Source organism: Pseudorca crassidens, chromosome 7, assembly GCF_039906515.1.
Source record: "Pseudorca crassidens isolate mPseCra1 chromosome 7, mPseCra1.hap1, whole genome shotgun sequence".
Taxonomy (NCBI): Eukaryota; Metazoa; Chordata; class Mammalia; order Artiodactyla; family Delphinidae; genus Pseudorca; species Pseudorca crassidens.
Window position 1 is genome coordinate 50,279,542 of NC_090302.1, and position 23,962 is coordinate 50,303,503.

The 23,962-nt window shown below is 47.7% G+C and overlaps 1 protein-coding gene and 1 long non-coding RNA gene across 2 annotated transcripts in view; one reads left to right on the top strand and one right to left on the bottom strand.

Annotated features, from left to right (window-relative positions):
• The window catches only part of LOC137227798 (uncharacterized), a 123,436-nt gene that overhangs the window by 36,767 nt on the left and 62,707 nt on the right, over positions 1-23,962 (top strand). The gene's annotated exons all lie outside the window — the stretch shown is intronic.
• Positions 1,825-23,846, bottom strand: FXN (frataxin). The gene is made up of 5 exons (XM_067744236.1): positions 23,643-23,846; positions 16,905-17,002; positions 13,210-13,330; positions 7,023-7,120; positions 1,825-3,379 (listed from the first exon to the last, which is right to left on the bottom strand). The coding sequence occupies exons 1-5, from the start codon at positions 23,808-23,810 to the stop codon at positions 3,217-3,219; spliced, it is 648 nt and encodes a 215-aa protein (XP_067600337.1). The 5' UTR covers positions 23,811-23,846; the 3' UTR covers positions 1,825-3,216.

The window sequence follows — 23,962 nt, forward strand, 5'->3', positions numbered from 1 at the left end:
TTTTGCGGTGCGCGGGCCTCTCACCGTTGTGGCCTCTCCCGATGCGGAGCACAGGCTCTGGACTCACGGGCTCAGCAGCCATGGCTCATGGGCCCAGCCGCTCCGCGGCATGTGGGATCCTCTCGGACCGGGGCATGAACCCGCGTCCCCTACATCAGCAGGTGGACTCTCAACCACTCGGCCACCAAGGAAGCCCCTAAAATTACTTTAATCTTAGCATGTACCTTGGAGGTATAAAGTCCGCTTTCCTTGGCAACCGTGTATAGCCAATCCACACAGACTTTACATGTATGAACAGGGGTCTTTCTTCAGAAGTAGCAATGAGGTTTATTGGAATATCGAGTCAGGTATAGCTTGAGAAACCTATTATAAACCTATTATTTAATACAAACTGTCAAACATAAGGTTGGCTTATTAGTTTTAGAAGCTATGAAGAAGATGGAGTAAAATACAAGTACTGTTAAGGGGCAAGAAAAATTCTTCCAGGGAATCAGAATCCATCACCAAGATAACCAAAATAAGTGTTTTGACTAAGTTTGAGGTTGAGTAGAGGATGTCATAAATCATACTTTGGGGGAAAATCCCAAATCTGAATATGAAATTATGCTGCACACGTGATAGTATTTGTCATGTGTTTGCTTTGCTCATGGCCCACGTACCACAGGTTAGGTTCTCCACTTTACAGACAAGAAAACTGAGGCTAGTGTCAACAAACAAGTTAAGTGGCAGAGTTTGGATCAAATTTTTAAAACTCTGATTAAAAAAAAAAAAACCCCAAAATTCAGGCTCTCTTTTACATACCCCAGTGCTTTTCTGTATCTTCACAGAGGTAAATAAATCATTCTGGGTAGTTTTATTTTCTAGTGGCAAAGGGTCTATCCACTCAGGAAGCGAAACATAATAGAAAGCTTTCTAAAATTATGTAATATATTTTCTTGCCCCGTTAACATTATTATGCTAAATAATACTGAACATTTACAATGTTTTCCTGAGAATTCATCCTTAATACGGGTGATACCAGAGATGAGATGATGCTCCCAGGGTCCGAGGTATGGGGGGCACTGGCTGCACACCGTGCTGCTTTTCCAGTTTGTCAGAGCATGATTTTTATTCCTCCCCCAGCTGCTGTTTGTGCTTGCAGTCTTTTTGCCGCCTTAAATGGGAATCTCCCAGGGTCTTAGAATCTAAATAATTAAACCAGTTAGAATTGTACGTAAATACAAGTAAGTAGGCCTGAAAGGCTGCACAAGGAAAAGATTAAGAGCACAGTCCCTAATTTCCATTTTCATGTTACCACAGCCCAATTAAATACTTCTTTAAATTTTATGTTGTGTCCCATATAGGAGAGCGCACCACTTAACTGAGTTCTAGGTAAATGAGGGACAACGAAACTTTCATTAGAAGCAAGAAATACATATACACACACACGATTTATTTTTTTCACTAGTACTGACCTACCCCACTTAAAAATTTCTACTGGACTAAAAAATAATTTATTTTTGAAAAAGGACTATATTTTAAATACTCGTTTAGCATTTGTTTATATTCTATTGTTAAGAGTTTTTTTTCCACAGTGGAATGTGTTTTTGGTTCTCCTACTGCAAAAGCCTTTGTTATAGATTTGCATAGACTAGTCACTAAAAAATCTTGCTTTAGTAAGGAAGTAGCAGAACAGGAGCCTAACTTTGGGCGAGTTTTAATGTTCCTGAGCCCTGGTTTCTTCATGTGTAAAATGCAGGTCAGTAACAATGCAAACGAGGTCATACGGTATAGCAGGCTGCCATAGTCCATCAGGGCTGCTGTAACAGAATACCAGAGACTGGATGGCTTATAAACAGAAATTTATTTCTCATAGCTCTGGAGGCTGGGAAGTCCAAGATCAGGACCCCAGCAGACTGGGTGTCTGGTGAAGGCCTGCTTCCTGGTTCATAGACAGCTGTCTTCTCGCTGTGTCCTCACATGGTGAAAGGGATGAGGGAGCTCTCTGGGGTCTCTCTTATAAGGGCACTAATCTCACTTATGAGGGCTGTGATTGGGGGTTAGGATCAACACCTTAGCATTCAGCCTACAGCCCAGGCTTAGCACAGTAATGGCACAATAAAAGATGATTATTTGAACACGAATTCAACTGAAATTCAAGCAGAACAAAACTCAAAACCATATACTTACTCTATAGCTTAAAAAAAACTGTTCACTGTCATCTCCTCTACTAGAGGGAATTAAAGCTGGCCTGTTAAGTTGCCTGACAGGACCACTAAATGTCTAAATTGGGAATCGACTATATTCTATCCAGTTTAACCCTTTCTGTTAACACAGGGAAACAGAGGTCCAGGGAGTTCGAGAAACTTGCCCAGAGACAGACAACTACTTTTGGGCTGGGCCAAGTGTAAGACCGGGGTTCCTTTCATTAACACCAACATCTTTTCATTTACGTGGCCTTTCACAATTTACCAAGCACCTCGTCAGCTCCATGACCTCATTTATTATACTATATCCATGAGCTTACAGAGATGGCTTTTGGGAGATTTTTTGCATCCACAGACCAGTGTTGCAATAGCTTATTCTATACTGACCCTTAAATTTAAAAAAATATGTATGTACACACACATGTAAATGTGTGCGTACATATACATGCACATATGGAAGACACGGCACCGCATCTCCCTGTGTCACCCCATGCGGGCCACACCCTGGCAGTCACAAAGCACAAACAGAAAAGGGTCTTTGGTTTCAGAATTCCCGAGTTGCCACTGGGCTCAGAAGTGTTTACGCTTTCAAGAGAAGTAGGAATGTATTAGGCTTCCCTTTAATGAGTCTCATTTTGAGATGGGATGGCAAGGTTGGACAGCCGCTCTTCATGCAGTTTTTGTAGTAAGTCTTCCAGAGAATGAATGGTGAAGCCAATTCATTTCTCCTCCTGGAATTTGTCCTTCCTCTTTTTCTCTGTTGTGAGGTTATATATTAAAGGTATGGGCATACAGACATTACGAAAGATAAGGGCTATCACGTGAGGGAGGAAATCAGATAATAAATCCAAAGAAACCTACGGAAATTAAAAATCTGAACTCAGGGGCAGGGCAGGAGGCGACACGGTCTTTTCACAGAGCCGTTACACATAATGCAGCTGTCCTCAAAAGCAGGAATGGAAAAGAACTAGCCATTCAGCTGCAGAACGAAGCTGGGGTCTTGGCTTTAGAGCTTCCCATGTCTTTAGCATTAGGCTGGGCAGCAGGTGCCTTTTCCAGAGTAGGCCAGAGAAGATAAGTCCAGTTTGGTTTTTAAGGCTTGAGTCAGCTCTGTGGCCAGCAGCTCGTGGAGGGACACACCGTCGTGGGAGTACACCCAGTTTCTCCCGGTCCAGTCGTAACGCTTGGGGCCACTGCAGGACAAAACACAGTCAGAGTAAGTCCATGGGGACAGCCCTTCAGAAGAAACTCTCACCAAGAAATTGAATGACTGCAGTGCAGGTCTAGAAAGTAATACTTAACAAGCCATGTATTTGACTTCTCCTCTTAGGGTCTATTTAATATAACTGAATCACTTTGCTGTACACCTGAAACTAACAAAACATTGTAAATCAACTATACTCCAATTAAAAAAAAAGCAGCTACACAATTATCCTCTGGTACGATTCACAGAACACCTCTCAAGACCTGAAAATATTTCAGCCCTATGATGAGTCTCCGTGTAAAACTTTCTGATCTTTTGCTTCTCCTAACTCACATATGATACCTGAAATATCACAGCAGTGTCTTTTAGATGATGGCCATTCATGTACCACTGACATGATTTGTCCCTTACCTACATTATTATTATCATTTTAGTACATTCATAACACTGGGCAACCACTACCTCTATCTAGTTTCAAAACATTTTCATCACCCACAGGAAATTCCATATCCATTAAGCAGTTACTCCCTATTCACTCCTCTCCCCAGCCCCTGGCAACCATCTGTATTATTATTTTAAAAAATAGTTTTCTTAATTCAATTTTAAGTCCATGAAGGTGAGAGTTTGATGGGCTAGTCCATCCATCTCAAGCTCATCTAGTGAACACAAGCCGTACGTGCACTTCATGCTGGGAACGCTGTGTTTGTGTGGACCCAGGTGTGGCTAGGTTTTGCCGTGTCTTATTATTCCAGATGGACACAGAGTGTGCCCATTAATTCCACCTCCTCTGGGCCTAGTGGAGCGGGGGTGGGGAGTGGGGGGAACACGTGCTGAGGCAGGAGATAGATAGGCCTCAGGGTAAGCACCTGGAGTTCGTTCCCTGTGGACAGAAACTCCAAAGTATCAATAGCAGGACAGTTGGGAGAAGAGCTGAGCCCTGCCCAGATAAGAGACAAAAGGCCGCATATCCCTCATTCTCAAAGTCAAGGAGACCTTCCCAACTACACATGCAGAGAAAGGCTCCTTGCAAGTCAAAAGGGAGGGGGCGCCACCCCATAGTAAGTGATGTCAACTACCCATAGGCCTCTTCGCTAGAATCCATCTTGGCTAAGAGATGCACATGTACACAGGGGAGGACCCTGAGATATACCAAATATAGCCTCAGAACCAGGCAAAGCAAGATGATCGGTTAAAGGAAACGTGGAAGAAATGCTCCATAAAAGTGATTCAAACTACCACAAGGGCGCGACTCTCTCTGAGCCCGCAAGTGTGTCTATCCACACGTACTGTACTCTTTTTCCTCCTAATAACACTTTACTTGCTTCACTACTTTCCGTCTCTATGTGGAAATTCATTTCTACACAGCTGATGGGCCAGGGCCTCGTCATTAGCCACTGGTCCCTGGTGGTCTAGTGGCTAGGATTCAGTGCTCTCACTGCCACTGCCTGACCTCAATCTCCGGCCAGGAACCGAAATCCTGCTTCAAGCCGCTGCAGGCCGAGGCCACCAGAGATCAGTGCCAGCAGCTAATGGTGCTACATGATGACGCCTTGATGGACAAAGGAGCAGAGGATGCTGAGAGCCCACAGGAAGGAAGGGGCCCCTGAGTCCACCTGCACACTCAGGGGAGCTCTTCCAAAGTCCAAGACTGGGACGGGTTTGCCAGGGACGAGGAAAGCTTAGACGGGAAGCATCTTTGGGGGGTTAGGAAAACATCAAGGATTTCTGTATTATCCACCAAAGGCAGGGGTTTGAACACTTAACTTAACAATGGGGATAATGATAATGGGGACAAACCAAAAGCACTGGACTTTTGTTTACTATGCACAAATAGCTGAACACGTAAAGGCATAATAACCTGGATCAAATCCAGAGAACGTTCCCTTGGCCCTGGACTCCGATTTGCTGCCGGGGTGCCAGGCAAGTGTGAGAACCTCCAGGCCCCTCCACGCTGCCTCGGACGCCCAGCTGTCCACCCAGACCTCTCCTTGATTCCACCCTACAATCTCCTCAAGCAAGGTGATGGGGGAAGGCCACTGTGTCCTCTGACCTGAAACGCTGTCGATGAAAAAGCCTCCCAAATATCAGAAATGCAGCCCTAGGAAGGATTATTTTGGACCAGCGTGAAAAATTGAGTGGAACATAAATTCTTTCTCTGAGGAACGTAGTATCCATGACAGTAAATGGCTGCTCGGCAGATTTTCTTTCCAGATTCCCATCATGAATTACAGATTTTAAAAAAACAACAAAACTTGGAATTTCTCAGAATTTCTTATTATCCAGCAGTAGATTTTTCTAAACATGCCTGCGGTAGGATCCTATTGCTGGTAGGTGTGTCCAAATGCTATAAGGACTTTTTCTGTCTCAAGATGCAACACGAGGGAATTCTGTTAGTGGAGCCATCACAGCTGGTTCTGGTGCCCTGCCTGCTCTTTACAAAGCCACTGATTCCCGAAGCTGATGGCTGGATTGGAGCTGATCCAGCCAGTTCCTCTGAGATGAAGGACAAGACTGCAGCCCTTGTGCATGGCCGCAGTTAGGGTCAGGGCAACTGTTTGAGGCCAAAGAGAACAGGCTAATTAGGCCGTCCCAGGGTAACCCCCCGGCCCCTGCCAAACTTCAAGTAAATTACCTGGATCTAAAAGCAAGACCATCTGTGAATAAGGGCCTCGCTAGAAATGACAAGTGATTCCTTGGAGTTGTTTTTCTTGAATTGTAACATACTTCCTAGACGAGGCTGGGATGAAGGAGGCCTAATGCTTTATTTATTTTGAATGAAGAACCACACAGCACCATAAACAGTATAATATTAACTGACTAAAAGTGATGTCAACACTGGGGCAGGAGAAGAGTTAAATACTTTCTTTGTTTTGATGCAAAAACCGTGGGGCTTTCAAAGACTTCCATGCTGGTTATATCTGGGCCTTTCCCAATTCACAGCGCGTTCTCTTTGGAAGTGCTAATGAGTGACCAGGAAGGCTGGTCTGAGAGCTTTTTGTGGGCGTCTCTTTTACTGTCTTACAACCACTTCAACAGCAGCTAGAGGGATGAGGGACCCTCTCTCCCTGCATGTTCTCAGGCCTTGAGACGCAGTACAGACCGTCTCCAATACAATCTTTTATTCCGCTAGATTGAAAGCACATCAATGGAAAAGGCAGGAGGGGTGAAAAGCCCTAGAAGGGCTGTTTAAAACACCTTCCCACCTCCACAGAGTACACAGCCCTGTTCCGCAAATGGAATTAAACTGGCCTTTAACTGAGATGCTCAAAATGAACCAGAGGACAAACTTTGAAGACAAAGGGCAACTTATTCAGATGCTGTAAAAGCAAAAGTGGCTTTTTCAAAGGCATGGCAATGATTGAGTAGAGAAAAACTGTCAAGGTGGGCTCCGAAAATTTTTCACTTGGCGTCTTGTTAACGTCCCACTATCTGCTTTTAGAGCCACAGAATCACCAGACAAGAAGTGATAGAACCACAGTAAGCTTTCCTACTGAGCGTGAGACATGCTGTGAAACATCAGAAAAGGTTCACTTACACAGCTGCTAACACATGAGGGTGACCCTTCTTAAATGGTCCACAAAGTCTTGTTTCAAGCAAGCTGAACAATGAGAGATTTTGACTTCTGAACGTACCTGGATGGTGAAGACAACCAGATTTGCTTGTTTGGGGTCTGCTTGTTGATCACGTACGTTCCTAGATCTCCACCCAGTTTAACTGTTAAAACACCACTCTGGTGCATCAGATGGAAAAAGCATGAAGAAAATAAAACAAGACAGAGTTATCACTGTGTCATAATCGCCTCCTATTTTGTTATATCTCAACACTTTGCATTTATACAGGTACGCAACATACACCGTAAAGAACTGTCTTTAATTTAGTGTTTGGAATTAGGAGGTAACGCAGAAAGAGCGCTACTCTCAGAATCAGACTATGATTAATCACGATGACACTTAAAAATCAGTGCTTTTCCTCGTTTCCTATGTGGTGGGCAAGGTGAGAATATCCTTAGTTAAGTGACTAGTCAGAGGTATTGCAGCTGGCAAACGAAAGGATCCACATCCTTATTGGTGCCTTGGTTCCTCAAATACCGGCCAGAACATACTAGAGACATTAAAAAATAGAGACACACGGGGCTTCCCTGGTGGCGCAGTGGTTGAGAGTCCGCCTGCCGATGCAGGGGACGCGGGTTCGTGCCCTGGTCCGGGAAGATCCCACATGCCGTGGAAAGGCTGGGCCCGTGAGCCATGGCCGCTGAGCCTGCGCATCCGGAGCCTGTGCTCCGCAACGGGAGAGGCCACAGCAGTGAGAGGCCCGCGAACCGCAAAAAAAAAAAAAAAATGGAGACACCAACTCTACCGACGTCCCAGTCAGCACAAACATCGGGCAGGCCAAGTTCATGACCGAAGAAAGGAAAAAAGGCAAGAGAGAAGGAAATAATCAAACCACCTGCTTTGCTGGTCTCAGAAGAGCAGTAGCCTGAGCTCTGCCAGCAGAAGGCTGACACTCCAGACTAGGGTTCTTATTCCCAGACCCTTCCCAAGCTCACAAGCTTCTCAGATACCCCTCTCCAGCTTTATTTTCCTCTACAGGAGCCTTGAATTCGTCAAAAGACTGGCTGGTCCACCTTTGCCCAATAAATGCTCATTTAAATTTGAAAACCCTCTTTCAACAAAGGAGCCCTTTACTCCCAAGGCCTGAGGTCTCTCTAGAATGCGCAGGATATTAAAGAAACAGCTACACGGCTGAGCTGGTGAACGGGGAGCCTCGCTGCCCCCCATCCCCTGCACGGCCCGCAGACAGGCAGCCTTTCTCTGTGCCTCTCAGAGCCCCTGTCCACCAAGGAAAAAGTTCTTAGAAAAAGTTTTGTGTTTGGTGGTTCTTAGAAAAAGTTTTGTGTTTGGTTTGTAAACACAAAGAGCTGTTGAAAAGGTGGAGGGAATTCCCTGGTGGTACAGTGGTTAGGACTCCGTGCTTCCACTGCAGGTCGCCCAGGTTCCACTGCTCGCCGGTCGGGGAACTAGGACCCACAAGCGGTATGGAAAAAAATAAACAACAAACAAACAAAACATGGCGGAGAAAGTGCCAATAATAATATAACTCATAGGCATGGGATGGGGAGGACACTATTGGGTTATTTTTTAAATGTTTTTTCTGATTAAAAAAGAAACGTAGCAAAATTATAGAGGCATACAGGTGGTATAATAAATACAGGTGGTATAAATAAAATGCAAACATCAATAAAAATAGCATCTACTGTTTTTCAGTACCTACTCTGTGCCAGGCACTGTGCTTTGCACTTTGTGTAAAACTGCTTCCTCCGTGACCATAACCATGGAGGTAGGAATCATTATCCCAATTTATAGATGAGGACAACAGAGGGACAGGGTAATAAAGAAAACTTAGTAACGGCAGGGCTGATCTTAAATGCAGGTCTGCTCGGGTCCATAAGATGCTGTTGTTTCCATAACACGAAGCGCTCTCTCAATCCCATTAATCAGCGACATGAGCTGTTTACTCTCAGGTATCGGCTGCAGTTTTTAAATGCAGGGCTAGGATCACAGTATACATAAGTTTGCTTTTTAAAACATTTTTTCTTGAAACCCACGTGTACTATTTTGTTAGGACTACCTTTCATTTATTTAAAAATTTCTTACAACTGTATAATTTAGTAGTTTTTAGCATTCCACAAAGTATTTTCATAAAGTGTGCAAACATCCCCACTGTCTAATTCCAGACTATTTCCGTCACCCCCCAAAGAAACCCTGTACGTATCAGCAGTCACTCCTTCCCCCCCTCCATATATAGTTTATGGCTTATTTTTCCATACGATATGAGGCCCAGAGAATCAAGACATAATTTCTTCTAATGTGACCTACTTGTGGCCCTTAAATGCTCCAACGTGCATTGACCCTACACCTGGGAGGTGCGTGATGCAGCGGAAAAGGCAGGGGGCCAAGTCTAGGGATGTGCGTTAAGCCCCATCAGCTGTGTCGTCTCCTTGGGACAATATCTGCTCTGCCTCCTTCAGAGACAGTGCGAGGGCGAGGGGCTGAGGTGCTTCTGGGAAGGTTCCCCTGACGCCCCTCAGCTGGGACCATGACCCGTGCATGTCCCCACAGCTTCTGTGCTTTCCTCACTGCGTCTGAGCTGCTAGCTTGTTTGCTGGTCACCTGCCCCTTCGCTCCACTACTATAAGCACCTTGAGAGCAGATCTGTCTTTTCATCCTAGCGCTTTCAGTATTTGTACAAAATATCACTGAATTAGAAAAAAACTGTGGATGAGTGAACTGAGTGGCTGATAACCGGGCACTGTGATAACACACACATACCACGTGAAGGGCAAGGTTATGTAAGGCAACACTCAACCACGCCCCCTCTTGTTCGTGGTGTGTAATTCGACGTTTTTCCCCACAGAGCCAGAAGCTGTTTCCAAGGGAAAGTGGCAAGAGAAGGGAAACTAGCTGTCTTACTGGTTTCCGAGGAGTTCTTAAAGCTTTTGCAACTGTCTTCAAGTAGACCAAATAAAGAGAGTTTTTTGTCCATTAGTGTTATTCCTTAACGGGCAATCTGAGTGTCTACTTGGAGAGAGTGGGTAGACTTTAATGCAGGGCAGTGCGGGAGAGAGAGGCAATACTTAGCAGCTGCTGAGACCCAGGCACTGACCAGTTGGAAGAGACCCTGGCCACAGCTGGTGAGGCTTGATTCCCGACAGGCAATATCAGTGGAAGCAAAAATAGCGAGGCTCAGGCTCTGTTGTCACCAGCTCATTTGCAGAAACAGGCACATAGGGGAATGGCATGTTGAGTCGGGATTTCACATACGTGCCTGTGGCTTCCCACACTCCTAAAACAGATGCTGACTTCCCCTTAAGGAATAAGAATAGTGAATATAAAGCACTTTTACCTACATTGTTTCACTGAATCCTAAGATACACCCGGGGAAGTAGAGGTTACTGTCACCTCTCCTTTACAGCTGAAGGACCTGCCCTCGCAGATAATTCACTGAAGCGCTCTCGGAAAGAAAATACAAACGCAGGACGCTAGGCCAGGCCCTCTGTCACCATATCCAATAAAGTGCTAACTCTGAGCTGGGGTGTGTGACCTAGGACCCAGAGCTGGTCTTCAGGGGTCTGCATACAGCTCGCATACAGCTCTCATAGGTATGCAGGGATGTTTTTCTTGGGAGAGCAGTCAGATTCTCACAGGGTGTCCTGATCGCCAAGTGGTTAAGAAACCTCTGCTCTATGGCAATAATATACAGACAACTCAGTGAACGAAGGACGTGGCGGCAAGCAAATTCTCGTTAAAGTGTCTAAGAGGCCAGGGCTCTGCCTGGAAGAAAAACGAGGGCAGTTTGGAGGTAACTCTCTAAATAGTGTGGTGCTTCTCACGCATCAAGTGTAGCGGACTCTGTGGTTGCCTGGTGATGGGAGGGGCTTGGGCTCTCGTAGGCAGCTCCTTCTGATAACCATTACCAGTGAGCAGCGAGGCCTGGACCCAGACACTGACATCCACCGCGACCCGCCCCACTTGATGGACCACACAGCAGCCAAGAAGCTGCTCACGTCTCCCAGTCCACAGGAGGAAAGTGAAGAAACGTGGCCTGGGTGTATCTAGAGAATTCCTTTCATTTGCCTATTTGGCCAGTAGCAAGTGGATAAAACAGCACTAAGTGCTGAGTGGCATCAATGAAAGCATGTTCTGGAAAAGTAGGTGCGCCTCATTTCATTTACATGGTGAATCGACATTCGTTAAGTCCCTGCTAAGTACTTAGCAATGTTCCAGGCATTGGGAGACCAGGAATGGGCAGTGTTCCAGCTGTCCAGCTCAGTGTAGCTGTGGGAACTGATGTGTAAAGAGACAGTTACAACACAGGGTGATCATCCTCAGAGTGCTGGGCAAGGAGGGCAGGGTGGTGTCTGCCTGGAGCATCTAGGAGGGCTGCAGAGAGGAGGTGACATCCAGCTGGACCCTGAGGGCACAGAAAGACTGCACTCCAGCCAAGCTCAAGTAATGGTGTTACAGGTGTTCTGCTGTCTATAATGTAATTTCAACTGATTTATCTTATATGTGAAATACATGAGTTTGCTAGCACCTGAAGGACTCTAATCAGGAATTCACACCCGAGGGTAGATAGCATTTCAAAGTACTTAGAAGTCCAAACTACAGAGGGAGCTACTATATGCCATTAGCCTTCTACACCTACACTAGAGATTTTCCTACTTGGCAATGATTTGCTAGAAATACTTCTTCCCTAGTGAGTAGAATGGTACTCAATGTACAGTGTATGGATTGGCTAGAAAAACTCAGGTGCCTCTTCCCTTGCAAGAATGGGTTTTAGACTCTGGAAAGTGTAGCAGCTGAATCACTCTTCAGAGAGACACTCTGAAGGTAGGTAAGGTCCTGACCCACCACTGAGCAGAAGCTTTTGTTGCCTGCCTTAGTGAGGTAAGCAGAATCCAGCCGCTACAACACTGGCACCTTTGCCTCTAATGAAACATTCACGCAAAGCGTTTGAGTCAAGCAGGGGCTTCATCAATCCTGTAAGAACAGGTGGTGTGACTGTTTCTGTGGCATGTACCTAAAGCTTTGCATGTGTGGCAGAGTTTAGCCTGAGCCTTGGTTTCCCCATAGTTACAGAGCCTGGTAAGGAGGCTGGGGTAGAGGAGACCTGTAACTTCCCCAGCTCTAATCATCCCACAGATGGTCAAGTTCCGGAGGCCAGTCTGTAATGGTTTCCAGGTAGCCCTGTCTTCTGAGGCTGCCTGCATAAGCACGTCTACAGCCCCGCCGGGACATTTCTGCTGCTGACAGCGACCAACGAATCCACCTGGAAGGCATTCAATCGTTTCTTGCCTCGTTACCACCAAGGCCCTTACTGTCCTTACAACTAGGCTTGACACCTGCCCATCTGATGGAGTCCTTTTCTATCCAGTGCCCCCAACAGCAATATCCAATACCATTTCTATTGCTTTAGCCTGACAGCTGGTTGTCCTAAATAATTCCATGATTTAATCCCAAATGCACTCTTCATGACATTTTCTGGTATTAATTAATTGCTGTCAAGAGGGTTAACCTCTGCAGGGGATGTGCTCCCACTGGCAAAAAAGAGCTGCTCCCTAAGGCCTAAGCAATAATTCTAAACCCAAAGGCAGACCCTTGTTCAAGTCTGCCACCTGGTGGCCAGTTGATACACACCAGCACTGCCCTGGCTTCTAGGATTTGGGGCTTAAATTTCATCCAGCCCTGGGGTTCTCACCCAGCTGCATTAGAATCTTCTGAGGAGTTACTCTAAAAACTTTAAAAACCCCAAAGCCTGGCCTGAGCCACACCCTAGACCGATTTTTATTTGATTAATAAAAATCCCTAGGGATGAGACCCAGGGATGCTCATTAGAACCTCAGGTGAGCTTTTCAAAAACATGCTTCCTAGGACTGTACCCTGACCACTGTATGAGAATTTCCAGGAGTGGGGCCCATGTCTAGTCTGAATACATCTCGGGCAATCTCTCACCCCGCTTAGGAACTAGCCTGCCTGCACGATGAGAGGCGTCTTGCTACACAAACACATGCCTGGGTCCCTCCCTGATTTATCTTCACAGGTATTGAGTGAAGCTGGAGAATCTGTATTTTTAGGCAAACGTGAGGCTCAGAGAGGCTGAGTGACTTGCCCAAGGTCACAAGCCTGGTGATGCAGGGCTGACACCAGAACCCCAGTCTTTTGGTCCCATCCATAACCGCATACTGCTGGAGAGGAATTCTTTATCTTAGCTGAAATTCCTAGGGAGGATACAGAAGAATGAAAAGAAGCAAATAGGTACCGCAAAGGAGACATCATAGTCTTCACATGTGTAAGGTTTGTCTGCAAGGTCTTCAAAAAACTCTGCTAAGGAGTCCAGCGTCTCCTCGACCAGTCTTTCATAGGTGGTATCGTCCAGAGGGCTGTGAGGGGAACAGAAACAACCCCGATCATGCAATCAGCAAACCGCTCCGTTCTATTAACATCGATGGACACATTTATTTTTTACTTAGATTTTTTAAATCGATGGAAAATATCTAACATATACCGAGTAAAAATGGAAACAGCATCAAAGGGTTTACAGAGAAGTAAGCCTTTCTTCCCAAATAGGCAGCCCCCATCCCAGAGTCAGCTATGATGAGCGATCTTTTAAATACATCAATGAAGCACCTTGCAGTTTTCCTTTCATATGTCTTGGAAATTGTTCCATATTAGCACATACAGTTTTCATAGTATTTTATCTTACATTATTCATTCAGTTTGTCCCCTTCAGCAGGACACTGAGGTTGCTTCCATTGCTTTTGTTGTTAACATTTGTTGGGCAAACCACAAAGTGGGAGAAAATATCTTTATTCTATATATCTGAAAAAGGACATATCTAGAACAGGTAAAGAACTCGTAGAAATCAATAAGAAAAGAAAATCCAATAGAAAAATGGGCAAAATACTTGAACAGATTTCATTAAAAAAAAAAAGATATCCAAATGGCCAATGAACGTATGAAAAGGGGCTCAACTTGGTTAATCTTCAGGAAAATGCAAATTAAAAAATCACATTGAGATACCACCAGAATGGTTAAAATGAAAGAGACAGATAATATGAAGAGTTGGCCAGGAAGTACAGTAACCAGAGCTTTCAGATACTGCTGACGGGCAAGTAAATTGGACAATCACTTTGGAACACTGCTGATACTTCTACTAAAATTGAATATATTCATATCCTATGAATATGCTACCCATCAATTCCACTCTTGGGCATTTACGTAACAGAAATGCATACCCAAATATAAATTTCCTTAGCAGTGAAAAGACCAAAACCAATTTCGATTTGAAAAGAATAATTCAGATGACAGAAATATAGAATTGTATAATACAATTTGATACTTAATAAATATTGCAATTGCTCTAAAAAAAAAGAGAGAAAAAAAAAAGCATACCCAAGTTCACCAAGAGACATGCACCATGCTAGAATGTTCATAGCAGAACTATGCAGCAGCCCAAACTGGAGACTGTCCAAGTATCCACAGGAAATACCATAGGTAAATAAATGGTGATATATTCAGAAAATGGAATACTACAGTGCAAAACAGAATTGTCTGTAAATATAACAATATGGACGAAACACTTCTTTTGATGGTGACTGAAAGAAGCCACATAGAGACATATTTATATTTGATGGTATCATTTATATAAAGTTAAAAAACAGGCAAAACTAACCCATGCTATTGGAAATCAGAATGGTACTACTCTGGGGCAGGGAGGGGTTCATAACCCGAAGTGAGCAGAAGGCTTTTTAAGGGGCTGGTAACTAACATTCTATTTCTCGAAGCATTTCTTGAGTTACATGGTATCTTCGGTTTTTGAAAATTTATCAAGCTGTATACTTCTAACTTGGAGACATTCCTGTATAGGTACTATCTTTTAATTTTTTTTAATTGCTATAAATCCATAGAGACAGAAAGTAAATTAGTGGTTGCCAGGGGCTGGGGGAGGGAGGAATGGGGAGTGATTACGAATGGTTATGGGGTCTCTTTTTGGCGTGATGAAAATGTTCCGGAATTAGACAGTGGTGAAAGTTGCACAACCTTCTGAGGACACTAAAAACCACTGAATGGTACATTTTAAAATGGTGGAATTTATGGTATGTAAATTATGACAAAGAAAATTGCTATAAACCTCCCTGTATGAGCTTCTGCGCCCAGGCGAGGACATGTCTGTAGGTTACAGGAGGCGTCTTGGACAGCTCCATCATCTGAGAGTTTCTGAGTGGCCCCAGGAAGACACCAGTGGCTGCCAGTCAGTCAGTGCAAGACAGAGGTTTGCAGTATGGCCCCTCCCCCACCCAGCCCATTCCCCACCTCAAGGGCACAATGTGGGGAAGCCTACAGGGCTGATCAGGACATGGCGAGTGGGGGGCCTGCAGTGGGGCTGTGCTGGATGTTTCCCTCTCCGTCTCCTCGGCTACAGCTGACGGACGGGGGATCTGGAGAGAACCAGGAGAGGTTGATATGTGCCTGGAGGAGCTTGGGGAACATAAAGGCACCCCTGACTCAGGCATAAAGTCCAAAGTCAAGAGCTTGACAGGTGCTACCTGTCGATGCCAGGGGGCCATGGCAGAAGTGGGCTGTCCTTAGCACGGCAGGTCGAAGGTGTGCTTCCCAGAGGCCAGAAGTAGACCCTGAAGAAGGAAGCTGGACTTGGGGCTTCCTGCAAAGGTCCCACCCAACCTCAGAGGACTGCTTGGAGGGACTGGGAGACAGTAGCAGAGAGTCTGCCCAAGGAGGTCACAGGTCCCACCGCCTGCCTCCCCTGCAGCCATGGGGAGTGACAGACAAGGAAGAGCCTCCAACCAGGGTTTCATAGACGGGAGTCCCCCAGAGCCAGGGCAGAGGCTGTCCCAGTGCCGCTGGACACCTCGGCCTTCGAGGTGGATGAGTGACTGCATGGTCCTGTGGTTGCAGCCTGGGGGTGTGTGTGGAAGGAGAGTCCCTGCAGATACAGGTGCGGGGCAGTGGGCTGCAGCGATGCCTGGCAGCTTTTCCCCAGAACCCACTGCGTCCTCCCTCCAGGCACCCGCTAGGCTACATTTCCTGGCCTCCCCAGCTGTTAGCTGGGGCCCCCAGTCTAAGTCCTTCCTGCTAAAATGTGAGTGAGGGACAGATGTCACCTCCAGACCTTCCATGCTCTTGTCCCTTTCTGTGGAGTGGAATCTGGAAGGGTGACCTGGCCTCGACCTGCAGAGGACAGTAAGTTGCTGATAGGCGATAGGAAGGTGGAAGGAGCCCGGCTCCCTGAATCATTTCACAGAGGTCTGGCCACCCCCCACCGACAGAGAGGGGGGACACGAACCTCTCCTGGTTGGAGCCATTGCAGTTTGGGGTCTACTTGTTACAGAAGTTTGGCCTGCCCTAACTACTAAGTTGTCAAAGAGAATAATAACAAAACTCTGGAAACAACCTAAATGTCCAGCAATAGGGGATGGGTTAAATGAATTATGGTACATCCATAAAACTTAATACTATTTCATTAAATATAATGCGGTGGGGGGCTTCCCTGGTGGCGCAGTGGTTGAGAGTCCACCTGCCGATGCAGGGGACACAGGTTCGTGCCCCGGTCTGGGAAGATCCCACATCCCGCGGAGCGGCTGGGCCCGTGAGCCATGGCCTCTGAGCCTGCACGTCCGGAGCCTGTGCTCCGCAGTGGGAGAGGCCACAACAGTGAGAGGCCCGCGTACCGAAAAAAATAAAAAAAAAAATAATAATAATGCGGTGGGTAAGTAGTGATGTGGAAAGACGCTTATGAATGCTGCTGCTTAGGGAGAAAACAGATGGGATGGGTTGCTATGGGATGGGTTTTGGTTTTCTTTATTTTTTTTGTTGTCGTTGTTAAAAAAGGTAAGAGAAAAGGAAAAAAAAGTACGTGTATGTGTGCATATGCTGTATATTGAGAGAGAGGGAGAGGGAGGAAGAGATCTCTGATGTGGAAGGTGTTTATCTCACCCAGCGTCACCCAAAGTTCCCGTTGTCCTCAAATTCATCCAACAGACCCACTGCTTTTTGACATTCAGGATCTGGTTGAGGCAGCAGAGGCTCAGACTCTAAAAGCCAAAGTGAAGAAGAACGTTACCATTTTACAACGTACAGTCCATTAAGGCACAGTTTGAATATCACTACTACGTTCGGGACTGACGAGGTTCAAGTGCTTCGGAGTGTATCTTTCTCAGGAAGTTGTTTCGCCTTCTTTTAGTGCATCAAACTGTGCTCTCCCGGGCTCTCGCTAAGCCTGTGCTGTCCAACTCGGTAGCCACAAGCCACAGGCAGCTATTTAAATGTAAAGTTATTGAATAATATAAAAATTTAAAAGTCAGTTCCTCGGTCCCATGGGCCACGTTTCGGGTGTCCCGTGGCATCATGTGGCTCGTGGCACAGACAGGACACACCCACCACCACGGGAGGTGCTGCTGGCAGCACCGCTCCGGATGGGGCTGGGGCAGTTAGCGTGGGGGGGGCAGAGGGGGGTTGGGGGTGCGGTAGGAAGTGTCAGCAACGTTCTTAGAATGTGACTAAAGTGAGCGACAACAGAGAGCAGGTGTGCAGAAGACAGGCTGTGCCTCCAGTGCTATGTGACCGATCTCACTAACACGATCTGCAGGGGACACCGTGACCCCCTGATTTCTTTCAATACGTAACTGCTGAGCGCCCTGGAGCCCAGCTCTGAGGACTGGGGTCTGAGCTGATGACTGCCAGGCAGGCGGACCAGCCAGAGAGATGGTGGAGGGGACGGAGGTCTGGACGGAGGGAGAAGTGGTACAGCCGAGCGGAGACGGCAGGGGAGTGATGGAGAGGTGGGCTGCTGGACCTCATCCCAGGAAGGCACCGAGCGGCTTCCTGAGGTTGGTGGCAAGGTTCACCTTCTCCACAGAGCACGTGGCTGCCACTAAGAGAAGGGGGCAGAGGCTGTGGTTACTCTCTTGAGCCATCAGGGCCCTGGGCAAGCTGAGAAAGGAGGAGGCTGAGAAGTGAGCGGAGGAAATGGGGGTGCGGAACGCGGATGGCCGGTTAAAAACGTTGGCTCAGAAGGGAGAAGTGAGAGAGCGGCTGTGATAAGCACAGTATCGCCACAGCACATTCTAGAGTGTTCACCATCAGCGGGGTAGCGTCCTCAGACTTCAGACAAAGGGACTCAGTCCTCATTACATTCCAATGAGGGAAGTACTATTCACGACAGTGATGTCCTATAAAGTTACCCCAAACACTGGATTAGCAAGTTACTAAGGGAAATATGGAGAGGTTCCTGCGAGCCTCTGGTCACGTGTCCACCAAATGATCAATGCATAACCTTGTTTTACGTGTTTCTGTTCAAACGTGCCTTGTTTAATATATATTGTTGATTCCTTGACACTGAACTCACAGCCAACAGCACGAGAACTCACGCTTTGGATGGAGCTTATTTTCTCCCTAAGGCCCATTTTCTCCCTTTCCACGTATTTTCTCCCTAAGGCCCATCACAGCCTTCTTGCACAGAGGAACACTAGACAGCACTTCAGCACGATGCTTGCGGGCCACTTTAAACAGTGAAATTATAAACGAAAGTCACGAAAATGTGAAAAACGCGCCACCAGATAGACTGTGAACAGGACCCTTGTTTCCAGTGTGGGAGCTGAGAAGTGGACAGAGTGGCACTTTGTCTGACCTCAGCCAGGGACATGTGAGTGGAGGTGACTCACATTTTTTGCTGCTCTGTACACGTTCGAAAATGACCACAAAAGTGCCCTGAGTATCGATTTTGGGGATAGAAATACATGTTAGTGAGTAGGTGAATTCACAAGTAGAGGATGCAGGAATAAGGAGGATCGACTGTATCTGTATTTTACAGATGAGGAAACTGAGGCACAGAAGGGTAACTTGCCCAGAGTCACACAAACACACAAAGTGGGAGAGCTGGGATTGGAACCCGCGCTGTCTGGACCCAAGGTCTGGGCCCCAAAGGAAAGAATCACATCCTGGGAATGATACAGACACGGAGGGGAGGGGTTTGAGAATGCAGGGCTCCCCTCAGTCAAGTTCCCTTCTCTCCGGGATCCTGGCCCCTCAGATCCTAGCTGTCTCAGTCTCGCTGCTACCTTCACACAGCTGTTTTTGTCTTTTAATTTTACATCTTCGATGGTCTGGCGGGAGGGCTGGTCTAAAAGCAAGGTAGTCCTTCACAGCCAGAGTAGAAGACTCCATTCAGCTGTGTGGAATCACAAGAGGACAGTGGCCGAAGACTCCCTGCCTTGTCTCTCACCTGCTTTCCCCATCTAACATTCCCTGGGTAACTGCTTAACCCTCCCAAGCTCTGCTTCCTCCTCGGAAGGTAGGGATCATGGTACCGGCCTCGCAGACTGGTTATGAGGATCCAACAATAGGACATCAATATCCCAAACCCGGGGCCTGAGGGTTCCGTCGATTTCCATTTGGAAGCATGTCAACGGAAGTGTGAAGAGGTAGGAGGTCAGAGAGGCAAAATCCGGCCTTTGCCCAAGGGAGGCAGGTGGATTTCACGGGGGGGGAGCCCCCCAGGGGCACCCTTCCTGCGGCCACGTCACCTGGAGCCATCGGACTATGTGTCTCGTGCGGGTCTACTTACTCGAGTCTCCAGGGTTCAGTGACTCCGTGAGCGCAGCACAGGGCTGGCTCATGGGAGACACCGGAGGAGGTACTAGGTGGTTCTTGGGCCCACAGGCTCAAGTTCAGGCCCTGGAACCACACGACTCAACTAAGGCCTGGCCTGGTGGTCGGCAGGGAGGCCAGCCTTCACCCTAGCGTCCCCTCGGTCTCCTGGGCCCTGTCAAACCACAAGCCTGAAGAGAGAATCAGCTCTCGTCCACTGCTGGGGAGGACAAACTGGCACGACCACTCTTGGTATCTAGTGAGTGGGATATCTGCTGGCCCCTCGCTCAGCAATGCCAGTCTGAGGACTTCACCCAAGAGGAGGTTCTGTCCACGCACGGGCACGCCCAGTGCAGCACCACTGTAAGAGCAGCTCACTGGACTCAACCGGATGTGACGGGAGGAGCCTGGACAAGGTGTGACAGACTCACCCAACGGCTACTATACAGCAGACAAAGCAAATAAATGACAACTGGGTGCATCAGTGTCGCTGAGTCTCAAACACTGATCACAACGACATTGATCACGAGGAGTACGGCACAGCAGAATAAATACAGCAAAATGGTTTTTTTAAACGAATGCTACATGCTTTAGGGAGACATACACAGGAGGTGAAACTCTGAGAAGGGGATGCCTGACAGAATTCAGGATAGCAGAGTCCTCTCAGGGAGGACCAGGCTGTAACGGAAAGCGCACCAGGCCTTCATGGAACACTCAATATTGTATTTTTTAAAAAAATATTTATTTATTTATTTGGCTGCGTCAGGTCTTAGATGTGGCTCGTGGGATCTTCGTTGCGGCATGCGGGATCTTTCATTGCAGCACAGAGGCTTCTCTCTAGTTGTGTGTGGGCTCCAGAGCGTGCAGACTCAGTAGTTGCGGCACGCTGGCTCAGTAGTTGTGGTGCACGGGCTTAGTTGCCCTGAGGCATGTGGGATCTTAGTTCCCCAACCAGGGATCGAACCCACATCCCCTGCATTGGAAGGTGGATTCTTAACCACTGGGCCACCAGGGAAGTCCCTGGAACACTTCATATTCAATTTCTTAACCTAGTGGTGGGAACATGGGAGTTTGTTATTAATCTTTAAACAATACGGATGTATTTTTAAAAATATTTTATTATTATTTATTTTTGGCTGCATTGGGTCTTTGTTGCTGCACGCAGGCTTTCTCTAGTTGCGGCGAGCGGGGGCTACTCTGTTGCGGTGTGCGGGCTTCTCATCGCAGTGGCTTCTCTTGCTGCGGAGCACGGGCTCTAGGCGTGTGGGCTTCAGTAGTTGGGGCACACGGGCTGTAGAGCTCAGGCTCAGTAGATGTGGCTCACGGGCTCTAGAGCTCAGGCTCAGTAGTTGTGGCTCACGGGCTCTAGAGCTCAGGCTCAGTAGTTGTGGCGCACGGGCTTGGCTGTTACGCGGCATGTGGGATCTTCCCGGACCAGGGCTCGAACCCGTGCCCCCTGCATTGGCAGGCGGATTCTTAACCACTGCGCCACCAGGGAAGCCCATGGATATTTTAAATACCCTTTTGTGTATAGACTCAACATATAGAGTCATGTATACTGTCTGTGGAAGACAGTAACAATGAATTTAGAGTGAAGTAGGGCATAACCCACCCAGGCAAAGGCCATGGAGTCATAAGTGATGATCGTGTCCCTCTAGAAAAATTAATAGATGCCTAAACGCCTTCCGAGGTATGCAGAAGTGGCTGCAGTAGGAGCTTCTGAAGTTGTTTAAGAGCAGTGGCACCTAGGTGTCTCCTCCTTGGAGCTGCCTCCAGCATTAAAGGGGAAAGGTTAGAGACCCTGTCACTGTCACACTCTCTTATTATTAAGGTCGGAGGCTGCCTGCTGGAAGCAGGGTCTTCTCCAAGCCTCGGGGTGAATAAGGCAGGCAGTGGAGGGCTGTGAGCTGCAGGCTTGCAAGGCATTTCTGTGGATTCTGGGTTCTGCTGAGCAGCCGGCACTGAGGCCTGACAATCAGAAGCTACATGTGCTCACCTCCAAAGCTGTGCACACAGTAGCCGCCAGACACACGTGGCCACTGGGCACTTGAAACATGGCTGGTGTGACCGAGGAACTGGATTTTAAACTTCACTTAATTTTAGTTTAAAACTGATACTCAATAAGGTTACTGGAAAATTTAAAATATGTTTGGGACAACTCAAGTGTGTGAATTTACTTTTTCAGTTGTGAATTTTATAAAATCTAAATATAGATCAAGTATTTCCACAATAACCTCATTTTAACATCTGATGGACAAGGGATGGAAGTATGAAATCCATACTGGATTTGGAAGAATGAGTACAAAGAGGGAATGTGAACTATCTCAGTAATGATCCTTCAGTCTTGATTACCTGTTGACATGGTAACATTTTGGCTATACTAGGTTACGTAAATGTATTGTTGAAATTAACTTCACCTGTTTCTACTTTCACACTGTAACTACTAGAAAACTTATTGCACAGGTGGCTCCCATTCTATTTCTGCTGTGGAAGTAGAAGCAGCGGGTAGAGAAAATAAAGCCGGAGAAAAGGGTCCCCAAATGAACTCCCCAAACGATCTTGGGTCAGAAGTCATCAGGACCCACATGGAGTCCAAGGGATCAACCTGAGGACAGTTAAGGCCTTAAAAAAAATGAAACAGGATCGTGATCCCAGTTGCCACTATCATCCACCCAACTCCACAAGTACTGAAGATGTGCAAGGGAACTGCGGAAGAGACAGGTGAAACCAACCTGATTAACTATGGAAAAAGGGGCCGAATGGGTAGCCTAGGTTGTTAACCACCTAGCATTTCCCAGTGGCCCAAATCCCAGTATGTGCCAAGTGCCCACCTCCCGGGTGCGCCTCTGAATCAACAGCCCTTAACAGCCACTAGGTACCGTCCAAAAGACCACACCATATCTTGTCACTCTCCTAAATTAAAAACTGCTGAGGACACAGGCAGGCGTGGAAGAGCACGTCAGGGCAGCTCCAGGTGAGAGTAGCACAGAAGGATCAGAGTAATAAACTGCAGAAGGGGATCGTGGGACCAGCATGGCCATAACTACCTAGTTTTCCTGAGAAGAGGGGGAAATCCGTGATTCCAGCTTTGAGTGTTGACCACCAATCCCAGTGTTTCTTCAAACAGGGTCAAATAACACACGTCAACAGGAGGTGTAGGCCTAAAGTCCAAATTCCGGAGCTCCGTGAACAATTTGGGTTGGATTTCACCTGCCTCCTTCACCATCCACAATCCATCCAGCGGCCCAACCACTCAGAGTTGATCGTTGCCCACTTTCCCGGCCTTTATCCACGCCGTTCTCTGCTCTGAGAGCCCCTCACCGCCCCCTGCCGTCTTCAGACCCTGATTAAACATCACCTCCATCCTCCGGTGTAACCTTCTCAACCCCACAGCCTTTCTTTGGGCTTCCTCCTTTCAAGTCGTGGAGTAACCGGGTCAGGTATTTCTTTGTATCCCCGCGAGGGAAGATAAGTGCAATTAAGTGCTGAAGGCTTTATATGTGTTAATTAAACTGCATGCCAGCTCGGCAAAATGGGTACTCTCCCCTTCAGAGAAAAAGAAGACAGGCCTCAGAGAGGTTCTGGGATCCCCCGACGTCCCCGAGCTCTGCTGAGTCCAGGGGCCAGAGTTTGGAACCCAGGTCCGATCCAAAAGCCCTGCTGCTCTAGCTACTGTGCTCCACAACTTTGACATCTTTACCTCGCTCGCTGAAAGCGTTTCGTTCATAAAAGCCCATGTATATTATAGTACCTGGCATATATTATTAAAGTTATCGCAAAGAGAATTTACAAGCTTAGAGCCACCACAGGTCCCTAAGAGCCGATGCCCGCCCGCCTTCCCTGCCCTTGCCCGCGCGGTTCCCGCAGTTGCACTGCATGATACGATCTCTGTCTTCTCACCAGAAAGCGGAAGCCAGTGCAACTGTAACCGGGAGAAACGGAGACTGGGGAATGCACGGCGGGCGCCGCCGCCCTTCCCCCGCCTGAGCGCGGCCCCGCGGGAGCTGGAGCGGGTGCGCGTGCCCGGCGTGCGCGGCCTCGCTACGCCGGCGTGCGGCCCGTGCGGCTGCCCGTGCGGATACTCACGGGCTGGCTGGGTGTGCCGGCCGCGGCGGTCCCGGTGCGCAGGCCCCGGCAGCCGTAGAGCCGGGAGTCCTTCGTTGGCCGCGGGGCCCCGGCGCGGGCCTGGGCAGAGCCCGGGGGCGCCGAGCGGGGCAAGAGGCTGGCAGCCGCTCGGCGCCCTAGCGTCCACATGCTCCTCCCGATCTGCGGCCGCTCCGCCTCCTGCTCCGGGGACGCCGGGCGCCGCCTGGTGGTCACGGGTTGCAGCTGCAGTCGCAAGCTTCCCTTTTCTGCAGGCTTGGGAAACGAGCAGAAGGTAGACTTCAGTAAGAACTTCCATGCGT

Coding starts and splice junctions, on each gene's coding strand:
- FXN (XM_067744236.1), bottom strand. CDS start 23,810: ATGTGGACGCTAGGGCGCCGAGCGGCTGCCAGCCTCTTGCCCCGCTCG. Junction 17,003..23,642: donor CCGGCACACCCAGCCAGCCC/GTGAGTATCCGC, acceptor TTTGGCTTTTAG/AGTCTGAGCCTCTGCTGCCT. Junction 13,331..16,904: donor GGAACTTTGGGTGACGCTGG/GTGAGATAAACA, acceptor TTCCCCTCACAG/CCCTCTGGACGATACCACCT.